The sequence below is a fragment of the Procambarus clarkii genome, chromosome 24 (genome assembly GCF_040958095.1).
Source record: "Procambarus clarkii isolate CNS0578487 chromosome 24, FALCON_Pclarkii_2.0, whole genome shotgun sequence".
NCBI lineage: Eukaryota > Metazoa > Arthropoda > Malacostraca > Decapoda > Cambaridae > Procambarus > Procambarus clarkii.
In genome coordinates, this window is record NC_091173.1 from 44,537,912 (window position 1) to 44,555,733 (window position 17,822).

At 40.3% G+C, this 17,822-nt stretch overlaps 1 protein-coding gene across 1 annotated transcript in view; it reads right to left on the bottom strand.

Annotated features, from left to right (window-relative positions):
• Window positions 1–11,147, bottom strand: part of LOC123748707 (ubiquitin recognition factor in ER-associated degradation protein 1-like) — a 37,763-nt gene extending 26,616 nt beyond the window's left edge. The window contains exon 1 of the mRNA XM_069330393.1: window positions 10,662–11,147. Coding sequence (XP_069186494.1) covers window positions 10,662–11,147 — 486 coding nt within the window. The remainder of the gene's footprint in view (window positions 1–10,661) is intronic.
• Between the last annotated feature and the right edge of the window lie 6,675 nt (window positions 11,148–17,822).

Consider the following 17,822-nt stretch of genomic DNA (forward strand, 5'->3'; position numbering starts at 1 on the left):
AGTGGGAAAATGTTGTAAGTGGAGTGCCTCAAGGCTCTGTCCTGGGACCTCTGTTGTTTATAATATATATAAATGATTTAGATTCAGGTTTGAGTAGCAACATTTGCAAATTTGCCGATGATACGAAAATCGGTAGGGAAATTAATTCGGAGGAGGACTCACTATCACTTCAAGTTGATCTAGATAGGGTTTTGAAATGGTCAAAGGATTGGCAGATGCAGTTTAATGCTGATAAATGTAAAGTTCTGAGGTTAGGTAATGATGATAGAGTTACAAGATACGAGCTAGATGGTGTTGTGATTGCGAAGTCGGATTGCGAAAGGGATCTGGGAGTTATGATTAGTAAGAATTTAAAACAAAAGGATCAATGCATAAATGTTCGTAATAAGGCAAATCGGACACTTGGATTTATTAATCGCAGCGTTAGTAACAAGACACCTGGTGTGGTTCTCAAGCTATATCTTGCTCTAGTTAGGCCCCATTTAGATTATGCAGTTCAGTTTTGGTCGCCATATTATAGAATGGATATAAATTCACTTGAACGTGTCCAGCGTAGGATGACTAAGTTAATTCCCCAAATTAGAAATCTTTCATATGAAGAAAGATTAACAAAGCTTAAGTTGCATTCACTGGAAAGGCGAAGAGTTAGGGGCGACATGATAGAGGTTTACAAGTGGGTGAATGGACATAACAAGGGGGATATTAATAGGGTATTAAAAGTATCAACACAGGACAGAACACGAAACAATGGGTATAAATTGGATAAGTTTAGATTTAGGAAAGACTTGGGTAAATACTGGTTCAGTAACAGGGTTGTAGATTTGTGGAACCAATTGCCGCGTAACGTGGTGGAGGTGGGGTCCCTCGATTGTTTCAAGCGCGGGTTGGACAAGTATATGAGTGGGATTGGGTGGTTATAGAATAGGAGCTGCCTCGTATGGGCCAATAGGCCTTCTGCAGTCGCCTTTGTTCTTATGTTCTTATGTTCTTATGCTTATAGTCAATATTTTGCTTATGAATTAGTACATATGTGGCATATTCCCAGTTATATTTTTTTTAAGTCCCAAACTCTTCCTCACGTTCCAATTTACGTCTCACAGTAACCGTACATCGCTGTAGACAGCAGAATAGTCGTGATTGGTTCAATTATAATGAAAATTGTAGTTTTCAGGTCCCACATGGGTTGTAAAATTTACCTACTATTGTCCATGCTCATAAAATATGACAGATCAGCTACATCCTATTGAAGGATTGAAGTTTTGTTTTGATACATAGTAGTTGTTCTTAGTAAATTATACTAAGCACTATAAATTATTACATAGAATAATAAAGCTTCACCAATCAACAATATATACACTAGTTTGTGCTTTAAAAATCTTTTAAGAATGTATTGTAGAAACGTCAACAGAAACCGATGTTACGTCGGAATGTTTATGGTTTAAACTACCTCAAATAGGACAGTAAGGTGTCTTTTTTTTTTTTTTTTACCTTTTTTTTCAGGTGCAGTCACAGTGAGAGGTTGTGTTAGCTGGAGCTCTGATTCTAATAACATTATTATTGCAATAATGGAAGGATTAGTAAAGGATTTGGTGAGTCTGGTTGGAGCTCTGAGAGCAGAGATGGATTCCCTGCGGGAGGAGGTACGACGGCTGAGACTTCGGGAGGAAACGAAGGAGGAGGCCAGTGTTGACGGGACCACATTAAGAAGGACTGACGGGACAAATAATAAGAAGACCTCGTCTTGGCAAGTTGTGAAAGACAGGAGTCTTAAGAAGACCTTGGCAAAACCAGCAACTAATTGCCTACACCTAAGGACTTTTAACGCATTTGACGTATTAGAGGACGAGTTCTGTGTTGAACCTGTTGTTCAACAAGGTGGCAAAGACAAGGTAACGAGGAGCATTGAAGCACAGGTCCCTCACACTGCTCGAAAGGAAAAGGGAGAATCGAAGCGAATTTTGGTTGTGGGAGATTCCCAGGTGAGGTATTTAGACAGAACGTTTTGTGCCAGAGACAGGGGGAACAGATTAAGGGTTTGCTATCCGGGAGCTGGAATTGGTGATGTTGTTGGAAACATGAATGATATTATGACGGGAAATGGAAACAAACCCATTATTTGTATTAGTGCAGGGGGTAATGATGTTGGACGAGTTAGGAGTGATGAACTAATACAGAGATTCAGGACAGCCATTGAATTAGTTAGGAGCAAGGGAGGAATCCCGATCATATGTGGCATTCTTCCAAGAAAGGGTGTGGGAAATGAATGGATGTCAAGGGCACTTGGTGTCAATTGCCGACTGGAAAAATATTGCAAATCAAATGCAATATCTTTCATAGACAACTGGGAACACTTCTATGGAAGAAATGAAATGTATGCTCGTGATGGGGTGCATCTATCGAGAGCTGGGGTTGTTGCTGTTGGGAACTCGTTGGAAGAAGTGGTTAGAGGTGTTTGTTTGGGTTTAAACTGTTAGTAGATAGAGGTATGGGAATTGATTTGGAGGAAGGAGATAATAAAAGTATATGTTTGTGGGAGAAAGGAATTGGCAAAATGATCAGGGAAAGAGAAGGGCCTCAAAATAATAATTCACTTAGGGTATATTACACTAACAGTAGAAGTCTAAGAAATAAAATTAACGAATTAAATGCTCTTGTCTGCACAGAAAAAATAGATATTATTGCACTTACCGAAACGTGGATGAATGTAGAAAATAGAGAACTATTAGCTGAATATCAAATAAATGGATTTAAACTATTTCACACAGATAGATAAGAACATAAGAACATAAGAACGAAGGCAACTGCAGAAGGCCTGTTGGCCCATACGAGGCAGCTCCTATTTATAACCACCCAATCCCACTCATATACATGTCCAACCCATGCTTGAAACAATCAAGGGACCCCACCTCCACAATGTTACGCGGCAATTGGTTCCACAAATCAACAACCCTGTTACTGAACCAGTATTTACCCAAGTCTTTCCTAAATCTAAACTTATCCAATTTATACCCATTGTTTCGTGTTCTGTCTTGTGTTGATACTTTTAATACCCTATTAATATCCCCTTTGTTATGTCCATTCACCCACTTGTAAACCTCTATCATGTCACCCCTAACTCTTCGCCTTTTCAGTGAATGCAACTTAAGCTTTGTTAATCTTTCTTCATATGAAAGATTTCTAATTTGGGGAATTAACTTAGTCATCCTACGCTGGACACGTTCAAGTGAATTTATATCCATTCTATAATATGGCGACCAAAACTGAACTGCATAATCTAAATGGGGCCTAACTACAGCAAGATAAGAACATAAGAACATAAGAACATAAGAACAAAGGTAACTGCAGAAGGCCTATTGGCCCATACGAGGCAGCTCCTATTCTATAACCACCCAATCCCACTCATATACTTGTCCAACCCGTGCTTGAAACAATCGAGGGACCCCACCTCCACAATGTTACGCGGCAATTGGTTCCACAAATCAACAACCCTGTTACTGAACCAGTATTTACCCAAGTCTTTCCTAAATCTAAACTTATCCAATTTATACCCATTGTTTCGTGTTCTGTCCTGTGTTGATACTTTTAATACCCTACTAATATCCCCCCGGTTATAAGAACATAAGAACAAAGGTAACTGCAGAAGGCCTATTGGCCCATACGAGGCAGCTCCTATTCTATAACCACCCAATCCCACTCATATACTTGTCCAACCCGTGCTTGAAACAATCGAGGGACCCCACCTCCACAATGTTACGCGGCAATTGGTTCCACAAATCAACAACCCTGTTACTGAACCAGTATTTACCCAAGTCTTTCCTAAATCTAAACTTATCCAATTTATATCCATTGTTTCGTGTTCTGTCCTGTGTTGATACTTTTAATACCCTATTAATATCCCCCCGGTTATGTCCATTCATCCACTTGTAAACCTCTATCATGTCACCCCTAACTCTTCGCCTTTCAAGTGAATGCAACTTAAGCTTTGTTAATCTTTCTTCATATGAAAGATTTCTAATTTGGGGAATTAACTTAGTCATCCTACGCTGGACACGTTCAAGTGAATTTATATCCATTCTATAATATGGCGACCAAAACTGAACTGCATAATCTAAATGGGGCCTAACTAGAGCAAGATATAGCTTGAGAACCACACCAGGTGTCTTGTTACTAACGCTGCGATTAATAAATCCAAGTGTCCGATTTGCCTTATTACGAACATTTATGCATTGATCCTTTTGTTTTAAATTCTTACTAATCATAACTCCCAGATCCCTTTCGCAATCCGACTTCGCAATCACAACACCATCTAGCTCGTATCTTGTAACTCTATCATCATTACCTAACCTCAGAACTTTACATTTATCAGCATTAAACTGCATCTGCCAATCCTTTGACCATTTCAAAACCCTATCTAGATCAACTTGAAGTGATAGTGAGTCCTCCTCCGAATTAATTTCCCTACCGATTTTCGTATCATCGGCAAATTTGCAAATGTTGCTACTCAAACCTGAATCTAAATCATTTATATATATTATAAACAACAGAGGTCCCAGGACAGAGCCTTGAGGCACTCCACTTACAACATTTTCCCACTCTGACTTGATTCCATTTATACTAACTCTCTGTTTCCTTTGGTATAGCCATGCCCTAATCCAGCTTAATACAGCACCCCCAATACCATGAGACTCTATTTTTTTAATCAGTCTTTCATGTGGCACTGTATCAAAAGCTTTGCTAAAGTCAAGGTATACAACATCGCAATCCTTACCACTATCAACTGCCTCAACAATGCTAGAATAAAAAGATAACAAATTTGTTAAACATGAACGGCCATTTATAAAACCATGTTGCGACTCAATTATTAATTTATGTTTTTCAAGATGAAGACGAATTTTATTTGCTATTATAGATTCGAGTAACTTTCCCACAATAGACGTTAGGCTAATTGGTCGATAGTTAGACGCAAGTGATCTATCTCCTTTCTTAAAAACTGGTATCACATTAGCAACTTTCCAAAACTCTGGCACTCTGCCTGACTCTATTGATTTATTAAATATGGTTGACAGTGGGTCACAAAGCTCCTCTTTGCATTCTTTAAGCACCCTAGCAAACACTTCATCCGGCCCTGGGGATTTGTTTGGTTTGAGTTTTACTATTTGTTTAAGAACATCCTCCCTGGTAACTGCTAAACTCGTCAACCTGTCCTCGTCCCCACCCACATAGACTTGTTCGGCTGAAGGCATATTGTTAAGTTCCTCTTTAGTAAATACAGATACAAAATATTTATTAAAAATACTACTCATCTCTTCATCACTATCTGTTATTTGACCTGTCTCAGTTTTTAATGGACCTATCCTTTCCCTAGTCTTAGTACGATATAACTGAAAAAACCCTTTAGGATTTGTCTTTGCTTGCCCTGCTATGCGAACTTCATAGTTTCTTTTTGCTTTCCTTATCTCTTTTTTAACATTTCTAACCAGTTGTACGAATTCCTGTTCTAAAGTGACCTCCCCATTTTTAATCCTTTTGTACCAAGCTCTCTTTTTACCTATAAGGTTCTTCAAATTCTTTGTTATCCACTTTGGGTCATTAGTATACGATCTATTCAATTTGTATGGTATACTACGTTCCTGTGCTTTGTTTAGAATATTCTTAAATAAGTTATATATTGAATCCACATCGAAATCCCCATTTAAGTCACCTATCGCTGGGTTCATGTCTCGCTCCAAGACCGGCCCACACCCCATACCCAAGCCTTTCCAATCAATTTGACCCAAAAAATTTCTTAGGCTATTAAAATCAGCTTTTCGAAAATCTGGCACTTTAACAGAATTTTCTCCTACTGGTCTATTCCATTCTATGCTAAATCTGATTTCTTTGTGATCACTGCTCCCTAGCTCACTCCCTATTTCGATGTCATTAATTTGCGTTTCCCTGTTAGTTAACACTAAATCTAAAATATTATTTTCCCGTGTTGGTTCCTTAATGTGTTGCGTAAGAAAGCAATCGTCAATTAATTCTAGAAAATCTTCTGCTTCACTATTCCCTGTTTTGTTCAACCAGTTTATTCCGCTAAAATTAAAGTCACCCATGACATAAATACTGTTAGATCTAGATGCTCTAGATATTTCATCCCATAGATGTTTTGCTTCCATTCTGTCTAAATTTGGTGGCCTATATATTACTCCTATTATAATATTATTAGCTTTTTCGTTTAATTCAATCCAAATAGTTTCTGTGTGTGGCTCTGTTTTGATTCCCTCTTTGAGACTACATTTCAAATTGTCCCTAACATATATGGCTACTCCACCTCCTCGTCTAATATATCTATCTGTGTGAAATAGTTTAAATCCATATATTTGATATTCAGCTAATAGTTCTCTATTTTCTACATTCATCCACGTTTCGGTAAGTGCAATAATATCTATTTTTTCTGTGCAGACAAGAGCATTTAATTCGTTAATTTTATTTCTTAGACTTCTACTGTTAGTGTAATATACCCTAAGTGAATTGTTATTTTGCGGACCTTCTCTTTCCCTGATCGTTTTGCCAATTCCTTTCTCCCACAAACACATACTTTTATTACCTCCTTCCTCCAAATCAATTCCCATACCTCTATCTACTAACAGTTTAAACCCAAACAAACACCTCTAACCACTTCTTCTAGCGAGTTCGCAACAGCAACAACCCCAGCTCTCGATAGATGCACCCCATCACGAGCATACATTTCATTTCTTCCATAGAAGTGTTCCCAGTTGTCTATGAAAGATATTGCATTTGATTTGCAATATCTTTCCAGCCGGCAATTGACACCAAGTGCCCTCGATATCCATTCATTTCCCACTCCCTTTCTTGGAAGAATGCCACATATGATCGGGATTCCTCCCTTGCTCCTAACTAACTCTATGGCTGTTTTATACCTCTGAATCAGTTCCTCACTCCTGACTCGACCAACATCATTTCCTCCCACGCTAATGCAAATAATGGGATTGTTCCCATTACCAGCCATAATATCATTCATGTTGTTTATAATATCACCAATGCCAGCTCCGGGATAGCAAACCCTTAACCTGTTCCCCCTATCTCTAGCACAAAACGTTCTATCCAAATACCTTATCTGGGAATCTCCCACAACTAATGTTTGCTTAGGTACTTCCTTTACTTTCTGAGGGGCCTGCGCTTCCTTTCTCTTCGTTGCTTTCCCTTTTGCGCGATCCACAGTCTCTCCACAGCACTCGTCCTCCAAAACGTCAAATGAATTTGAAGTTGCTATGGCGTTTGAAGGCGGCTTTATCAAAGTCTTCTTAAGGCCCCTGTCTTTCGCAACTCTCCAAGACGAGGTCCCTTTACTGCTGGTCTCCTCCTTCGTTACTTCTCGTAGTTTTTTAAGCTGACGCACCTCCTCCCGCAGAGAGTCCAACTCTGTCCTCAGGGCTCCCACTAGAGTCACCAGGTCCTTCACTACAACTTCCATATTGCTATAACAACACTCAGGAGCTCCGGTTAACACAACCTCTCACTGTGACTTCACCTGACCGACTCTAATATAGATATAGATATAGCTTGAGAACCACACCAGGTGTCTTGTTACCAACGCTGTGATCAACAAATCCAAGTGTCCGATTCGCCCTATTACGAACATTCATGCATTGATCCTTCCGTCTCAAATTCTCACCAATCACAACTCCCAGATCCCCCCCGCAATCCGACTTCGCAATCTCAACACCATCCAGCTCGCATCCCGCAACCCCACCACCATTACCCAACCTCAGAACTTTACACCCATCAGCACCAAACTGCACCTGCCAATCCTTCGACCAATCCAAAACCCCATCCAGATCAACCCGAAGTGATAGTGAGTCCTCCTCCGAATTAATTTCCCCACCGACCCTCGCATCATCGGCAAATTTGCAAATGTTGCCACTCAAACCTGAATCCAAATCACCCACACATACTATAAACAACAGAGGTCCCAGGACAGAGCCCTGAGGCACCCCACCCACAACACTTTCCCACTCCGACCCGACTCCATGGCTATACCAAAGGAAACTCTCTGTTTCCTTTGGCATAGCCATGCCCCAATCCAGCCCAACATAGCACCCCCAATACCATGAGACTCTAACCTCCCAATCAGTCTTTCATGTGGCACTGCATCAAAAGCCCTGCTAAAGTCAAAGCACACAACATCGCAATCCCCACCACTATCAACTGCCTCAACAATGCTAGAACAAAAAGACAACAAATTTGTTAAACACGAACGGCCATTTATAAAACCATGCTGCGACCCAACCATCAATTTATGTTTTTCAAGATGGAGACGAATTTTATTTGAATTACAGATTCGAGCAACCTTTCCACAATAGACGCCTGGCCAATTGGTCGACAGCCAGACGCAAGTGATCCATCTCCCCTCTCAAAAACTAGTACCACACCAGCAACCTTCCAAAACTCTGGCACTCTGCCCGACTCCATTGATCTATTAAACATGGCTGACAGCGGGTCACAAAGCTCCTCTTTGCACTCCCCAAGCACCCCGGCAAACACCTCATCCGGCCCTGGGGATTTGTTTGGTTTAAGAACATAAGAACATAAGAACAAAGGTAACTGCAGAAGGCCTATTGGCCCATACGAGGCAGCTCCTATTCTATAACCACCCAATCCCACTCATATACTTGTCCAACCCGTGCTTGAAACAATCGAGGGACCCCACCTCCACAATGTTACGCGGCAATTGGTTCCACAAATCAACAACCCTGTTACTGAACCAGTATTTACCCAAGTCTTTCCTAAATCTAAACTTATCCAATTTATATCCATTGTTTCGTGTTCTGTCCTGTGTTGATACTTTTAATACCCTATTAATATCCCCCCGGTTATGTCCATTCATCCACTTGTAAACCTCTATCATGTCACCCCTAACTCTTCGCCTTTCCAGTGAATGCAACTTAAGCTTTGTTAATCTTTCTTCATATGAAAGATTTCTAATTTGGGGAATTAACTTAGTCATCCTACGCTGGACACGTTCAAGTGAATTTATATCCATTCTATAATATGGCGACCAAAACTGAACTGCATAATCTAAATGGGGCCTAACTAGAGCAAGATATAGCTTGAGAACCACACCAGGTGTCTTGTTACTAACGCTGCGATTAATAAATCCAAGTGTCCGATTTGCCTTATTACGAACATTTATGCATTGATCCTTTTGTTTTAAATTCTTACTAATCATAACTCCCAGATCCCTTTCGCAATCCGACTTCGCAATCACAACACCATCTAGCTCGTATCTTGTAACTCTATCATCATTACCTAACCTCAGAACTTTACATTTATCAGCATTAAACTGCATCTGCCAATCCTTTGACCATTTCAAAACCCTATCTAGATCAACTTGAAGTGATAGTGAGTCCTCCTCCGAATTAATTTCCCTACCGATTTTCGTATCATCGGCAAATTTGCAAATGTTGCTACTCAAACCTGAATCTAAATCATTTATATATATTATAAACAACAGAGGTCCCAGGACAGAGCCTTGAGGCACTCCACTTACAACATTTTCCCACTCTGACTTGATTCCATTTATACTAACTCTCTGTTTCCTTTGGTATAGCCATGCCCTAATCCAGCTTAATATAGCACCCCCAATACCATGAGACTCTATTTTTTTAATCAGTCTTTCATGTGGCACTGTATCAAAAGCTTTGCTAAAGTCAAGGTATACAACATCGCAATCCTTACCACTATCAACTGCCTCAACAATGCTAGAATAAAAAGATAACAAATTTGTTAAACATGAACGGCCATTTATAAAACCATGTTGCGACTCAATTATTAATTTATGTTTTTCAAGATGAAGACGAATTTTATTTGCTATTATAGATTCGAGTAACTTTCCCACAATAGACGTTAGGCTAATTGGTCGATAGTTAGACGCAAGTGATCTATCTCCTTTCTTAAAAACTGGTATCACATTAGCAACTTTCCAAAACTCTGGCACTCTGCCTGACTCTATTGATTTATTAAATATGGTTGACAGTGGGTCACAAAGCTCCACTTTGCATTCTTTAAGCACCCTAGCAAACACTTCATCCGGCCCTGGGGATTTGTTTGGTTTGAGTTTTACTATTTGTTTAAGAACATCCTCCCTGGTAACTGCTAAACTCGTCAACCTGTCCTCGTCCCCACCCACATAGACTTGTTCGGCTGAAGGCATATTGTTAAGTTCCTCTTTAGTAAATACAGATACAAAATATTTATTAAAAATACTACTCATCTCTTCATCACTATCTGTTGTTTGACCTGTCTCAGTTTTTAATGGACCTATCCTTTCCCTAGTCTTAGTACGATATAACTGAAAAAACCCTTTAGGATTTGTCTTTGCTTGCCCTGCTATGCGAACTTCATAGTTTCTTTTTGCTTTCCTTATCTCTTTTTTAACATTTCTAACCAGTTGTACGAATTCCTGTTCTAAAGTGACCTCCCCATTTTTAATCCTTTTGTACCAAGCTCTCTTTTTACCTATTAGGTTCTTCAAATTCTTTGTTATCCACTTTGGGTTATTAGTATACGATCTATTCAATTTGTTTGAGTTTTATTATTTGTTTAAGAACATCCTCCCTGGTAACTGCCAAACTCGTCAACCTGTCCTCGTCCCCACCCACATTGACTTGCTCGGCCGAAGGGACACTGCCAAGTTCCTCTTTAGTAAACACAGATACAAAATATTTATCAAAAATACCACTCATCTCCCCATCACCATCCGTTACCTGACCCGTCTCAGCCTCCAATAGACCCATCCCCTCCCACGTCTTAGCACGATATAACTGAAAAAACCCTTTAGGATTTGTCTTTGCTTGCCCCGCCATGCGAACTTCACAGTTTCCCTTTGCTTTCCCTATCTCTTCCTCAACATTTCCAACCAGTTGTACGAATTCCTGTTCTAAAGTGACCTCCCCACTCTTAATCCCTTCGCACCAAGCTCTCTTTCTACCTATAAGGCTCTTCAAACCATTTGCCATCCACTCCGGGTCACCGGCATTCGATCCATTCAACTTGCATGGCACACTACGCTCCTGTGCCCTGCCTAGAATATTCCCAAATAAGTTACACATCGAATCCACATCGAAATCCCCACCTACGCCACCCATCGCCGGGTTCATGTCTCGCTCCAAGACCGGCCCCCACCCCATACCCAAGACCCTCCAATCAATTTGACCCAAAAAACTTCCAAGGCTACCAAAATCAGCCTTTCGAAAATCTGGCACTCCAACAGAATCCTCTCCCACAAGTCCATTCCACTCTATGCCAAATCTGACCTCCCCGCGATCACTGTTCCCCAGCTCACTCCCCACCCCGACGTCATTAATTTGCGCCTCCCTGCTAGCCAACACTAAATCATAAGAACATAAGAACATAAGAACAAAGGTAACTGCAGAAGGCCTGTTGGCCCATACGAGGCAGCTCCTATTCTATAACCACCCAATCCCACTCATATACTTGTCCAACCCGTGCTTGAAACAATCGAGGGACCCCACCTCCACAATGTTACGCGGCAATTGGTTCCACAAATCAACAACCCTGTTACTGAACCAGTATTTACCCAAGTCTTTCCTAAATCTAAACTTATCCAATTTATATCCATTGTTTCGTGTTCTGTCCTGTGTTGATACTTTTAATACCCTATTAATATCCCCCCGGTTATGTCCATTCATCCACTTGTAAACCTCTATCATGTCACCCCTAACTCTTCGCCTTTCCAGTGAATGCAACTTAAGCTTTGTTAATCTTTCTTCATATGAAAGATTTCTAATTTGGGGAATTAACTTAGTCATCCTACGCTGGACACGTTCAAGTGAATTTATATCCATTCTATAATATGGCGACCAAAACTGAACTGCATAATCTAAATGGGGCCTAACTAGAGCAAGATATAGCTTGAGAACCACACCAGGTGTCTTGTTACTAACGCTGCGATTAATAAATCCAAGTGTCCGATTTGCCTTATTACGAACATTTATGCATTGATCCTTTTGTTTTAAATTCTTACTAACAAATCCAAAACATTATTTTCCCGCGCTGGTTCCCCAATGTGTTGCGCAAGAAAGCAATCGTCAATTAATTCTAGAAAATCTTCTGCTTCACTATTCCCTGTTTTGTTCAACCAGTTTATTCCACTAAAATTAAAGTCACCCATGACGTAAATACTGTTAGATCTAGATGCCCTAAATATTTCATCCCATAGATGCTTTGCTTCCATTCTGTCTAAATTTGGTGGCCTATATATATAACTCCTATTATAATATTATTTGCTTTTTCGTATAATTCTATCCAAATAGTTTCTGTGTGTGGCTCAGTTTTGATTCCCTCTTTGAGACTACATTTCAAATTGTCCCTAACATATATGGCTACTCCCCCTCTTCGTCTAATATATCTATCTGTGTGAAATAGTTTAAATCCATTTATTTGATATTCAGCTAATAGTTCTCTATTTTCTACATTCATCCACGTTTCGGTAAGTGCAATAATATCTATTTTTTCTGTGCAGACAAGAGCATTTAATTCGTTAATTTTATTTCTTAGACTTCTACTGTTAGTGTAATATACCCTAAGTGAATTGTTATTTTGAGGCCCTTCTCTTTCCCTGATCATTTTGCCAATTCCTTTCTCCCACAAACACATACTTTTATTACCTCCTTCTTCCAAATCAATTCCCATACCTCTATCTACTATCAGTTTAAACCCAAACAAACACCTCTAACCACTTCTTCCAACGAGTTCGCAACAGCAACAACCCCAGCTCTCGATAGATGCACCCCATCACGAGCATACATTTCATTTCTTCCATATAAGTGTTCCCAGTTGTCTATGAAAGATATTGCATTTGATTTGCAATATCTTTCCAGCCGGCAATTGACACCAAGTGCCCTCGATATCCATTCATTTCCTACTCCCTTTCTTGGAAGAATGCCACATATGATCGGGATTCCTCCCTTGCTCCTAACTAATTCAATGGTTGTCCTGAATCTCTGTATTAGTTCCACACTCCTAACTCGTCCAACATCATTACCCCCTGCACTAATACAAATATTGGGGTTGTTTCCATTTCCTCTCATAATATCATTCATGTTTCCAACAATATCACCAATTCCAGCTCCCGGATAGCAAACCCTTAATCTGTTCCCCCTATCTCTGGCACAAAACGTTCTGTCTAAATACCTCACCTGGGAATCTCCCACAACCAAAATTCGCTTCGATTCTCCCTTTTCTTTACGAGCAGTTTGAGGGACCTGCGCTTCAATGCTCCTCGTTACTTTGTCTTTGCCACCTCGTTGAACAACAGGTTCAACACAGCACTCGTCCTCTAATACGTCAAATGCGTTAAAAGTCCTTAGGTGTAGGTTATTAGTTGTCGGTTTTGCCAAGGTCTTCTTAAGACCCCTGTCTTTCACAACTTGCCAAGACGAGGTCTTCTTAATACTGGTCCCGTCAGTCCTCCTTAATGAGGTCCCGTCTATACTGGCCTCCTCCTTCGTTTCCTCCCGAAGTCGTAGCCGTCGTACCTCCTCCCGCAGGGAATCCATCTCTGCTCTCAGAGCTCCAACCAGACTCACCAAATCTTTTACTAATCCTTCCATTATTGCAATAATAATGCAATAATTAGACTTCTACTGTTAGTGTAATATACCCTAAGTGAATTGTTATTTTGAGGCCCTTCTCTTTCCCTGATCATTTTGCCAATTCCTTTCTCCCACAAACATATACTTTTATTATCTCCTTCCTCCAAATCAATTCCCATACCTCTATCTACTAACAGTTTAAACCCAAACAAACACCTCTAACCACTTCTTCCAACGAGTTCGCAACAGCAACAACCCCAGCTCTCGATAGATGCACCCCATCACGAGCATACATTTCATTTCTTCCATAGAAGTGTTCCCAGTTGTCTATGAAAGATATTGCATTTGATTTGCAATATTTTTCCAGCCGGCAATTGACACCAAGTGCCCTTGACATCCATTCATTTCCCACACCCTTTCTTGGAAGAATGCCACATATGATCGGGATTCCTCCCTTGCTCCTAACTAATTCAATGGCTGTCCTGAATCTCTGTATTAGTTCATCACTCCTAACTCGTCCAACATCATTACCCCCTGCACTAATACAAATAATGGGTTTGTTTCCATTTCCCGTCATAATATCATCCATGTTTCCAACAACATCACCAATTCCAGCTCCCGGATAGCAAACCCTTAATCTGTTCCCCCTGTCTCTAGCACAAAACGTTCTGTCTAAATACCTCACCTGGGAATCTCCCACAACCAAAATTCGCTTCGATTCTCCCTTTTCCTTTCGAGCAGTTTGAGGGACCTGTGCTTCAATGCTCCTCGTTACCTTGTCTTTGCCACCTTGTTGAACAACAGGTTCAACACAGAACTCGTCCTCTAATACGTCAAATGCGTTAAAAGTCCTTAGGTGTAGGCTATTAGTTGCCGGTTTTGCCAAGGTCTTCTTAAGACTCCTGTCTTTCACAACTTGCCAAGACGAGGTCTTCTTATTATTGGTCCCGTCAGTCCTTCTTAATGTGGTCCCGTCAACACTGGCCTCCTCCTTCGTTTCCTCCCGAAGTCTCAGCCGTCGTACCTCCTCCCGCAGGGAATCCATCTCTGCTCTCAGAGCTCCAACCAGACTCACCAAATCCTTTACTAATCCTTCCATTAATGCAATAATAATGTTATTAGAATCAGAGCTCCAGCTAACACAACCTCTCACTGTGACTGCACCTGAAAAAAAAGGTAAAAAAAAAAAAAAAGACACCATACTGTCCTATTTGAGGTAGTTTAAACCATAAACATTCCGACGTAACATCGGTTTCTGTTGACGTTTCTACAATACATTCTTTAAAGATTTTTAAAGCACAAACTAGTGTATATATTGTTGATTGGTGAAGCTTTATTATTCTATGTAATAATTTATAGTGCTTAGTATAATTTACTAAGAACAACTACTATGTATCAAAACAAAACTTCAATCCTTCAATAGGATGTAGCTGATCTGTCATATTTTATGAGCATGGACAATAGTAGGTAAATTTTACAACCCATGTGGGACCTGAAAACTACAATTTTCATTATAATTGAACCAATCACGACTATTCTGCTGTCTACAGCGATGTACGGTTACTGTGAGACGTAAATTGGAACGTGAGGAAGAGTTTGGGACTTGAAAAAAAATATAACTGGGAATATGCCACATATGTACTAATTCATAAGCAAAATATTGACTATAAGCATTAAGTTATATATAAGAACATAAGAACATAAGAACAAAGGTAACTGCAGAAGGCCTATTGGCCCATACGAGGCAGCTCCTATTCTATAACCACCCAATCCCACTCATATACTTGTCCAACCCGTGCTTGAAACAATCGAGGGACCCCACCTCCACAATGTTACGCGGCAATTGGTTCCACAAATTAACAACCCTGTTACTGAACCAGTATTTACCCAAGTCTTTCCTAAATCTAAACTTATCCAATTTATATCCATTGTTTCGTGTTCTGTCCTGTGTTGATACTTTTAATACCCTATTAATATCCCCCCGGTTATGTCCATTCATCCACTTGTAAACCTCTATCATGTCACCCCTAACTCTTCGCCTTTCCAGTGAATGCAACTTAAGCTTTGTTAATCTTTCTTCATATGAAAGATTTCTTGTCTTTTCTTGATTGCGAAGTCGGATTGCGAAAGGGATCTGGGAGTTATGATTAGTAAGAATTTAAAACAAAAGGATCAATGCATAAATGTTCGTAATAAGGCAAATCGGACACTTGGATTTATTAATCGCAGCGTTAGTAACAAGTCACCTGGTGTGGTTCTCAAGCTATATCTTGCTCTAGTTAGGCCCCATTTAGATTATGCAGTTCAGTTTTGGTCGCCATATTATAGAATGGATATAAATTCACTTGAACGTGTCCAGCGTAGGATGACTAAGTTAATTCCCCAAATTAGAAATCTTTCATATGAAGAAAGATTAACAAAGCTTAAGTTGCATTCACTGGAAAGGCGAAGAGTTAGGGGTGACATGATAGAGGTTTACAAGTGGATGAATGGACATAACCGGGGGGATATTAATAGGGTATTAAAAGTATCAACACAGGACAGAACACGAAACAATGGGTATAAATTGGATAAGTTTAGATTTAGGAAAGACTTGGGTAAATACTGGTTCAGTAACAGGGTTGTTGATTTGTGGAACCAATTGCCGCGTAACATTGTGGAGGTGGGGTCCCTCGATTGTTTCAAGCACGGGTTGGACAAGTATATGAGTGGGATTGGGTGGTTATAGAATAGGAGCTGCCTCGTATGGGCCAATAGGCCTTCTGCAGTTACCTTTGTTCTTATGTTCTTATGTTCTTATTTCTAATTTGGGGAATTAACTTAGTCATCCTACGCTGGACACGTTCAAGTGAATTTATATCCATTCTATAATATGGCGACCAAAACTGAACTGCATAATCTAAATGGGGCCTAACTAGAGCAAGATATAGCTTGAGAACCACACCAGGTGTCTTGTTACTAACGCTGCGATTAATAAATCCAAGTGTCCGATTTGCCTTATTACGAACATTTATGCATTGATCCTTTTGTTTTAAATTCTTACTAATCATAACTCCCAGATCCCTTTCGCAATCCGACTTCGCAATCTCAACACCATCTAGCTCGTATCTTGTAACTCTATCATCATTACCTAACCTCAGAACTTTACATTTATCAGCATTAAACTGCATCTGCCAATCCTTTGACCATTTCAAAACCCTATCTAGATCAACTTGAAGTGATAGTGAGTCCTCCTCCGAATTAATTTCCCTACCGATTTTCGTATCATCGGCAAATTTGCAAATGTTGCTACTCAAACCTGAATCTAAATCATTTATATATATTATAAACAACAGAGGTCCCAGGACAGAGCCTTGAGGCACTCCACTTACAACATTTTCCCACTCTGACTTGATTCCATTTATACTAACTCTCTGTTTCCTTTGGTATAGCCATGCCCTAATCCAGCTTAATATAGCACCCCCAATACCATGAGACTCTATTTTTTTAATCAGTCTTTCATGTGGCACTGTATCAAAAGCTTTGCTAAAGTCAAGGTATACAACATCGCAATCCTTACCACTATCAACTGCCTCAACAATGCTAGAATAAAAAGATAACAAATTTGTTAAACACGAACGGCCATTTATAAAACCATGTTGCGACTCAATTATTAATTTATGTTTTTCAAGATGAAGACGAATTTTATTTGCTATTATAGATTCGAGTAACTTTCCCACAATAGACGTTAGGCTAATTGGTCGATAGTTAGACGCAAGTGATCTATCTCCTTTCTTAAAAACTAAGAAGGTGCAGGCAAGACTTTCTGGGGTCAAAGAAGGTGCAGGCAAGACGTGCTGGGGTCTAAGGTGCAGGTAACACGTGCTGGGGTCTGAGAAGGTTCAGGCAAGACGTGCTGGGGTCTACGAAGGTGCAGGCAAGACGTGCTGGGGTCTAAGAAGATGCAGGCAAGACGTGCTGGGGTCTTAGAAGGTGCAGGCAAGACGTGCTGGCGTCTAAGAAGGTGCAGGCCAGACGTGCTGGGGTCTAAGAAGCAGGCAAGACGTGCTGGGGTCTACGAAGGTGCAGGCAAGACGTGCTGGGGTCTAAGATGGTGCAGGCAAGACGTGCTGGCGTCTAAGAAGGTGCAGGCCAGACGTGCTGGGGTCTAAGAAGCAGGCAAGACGTGCTGGGGTCTACGAAGGTGCAGGCAAGACGTGCTGGGGT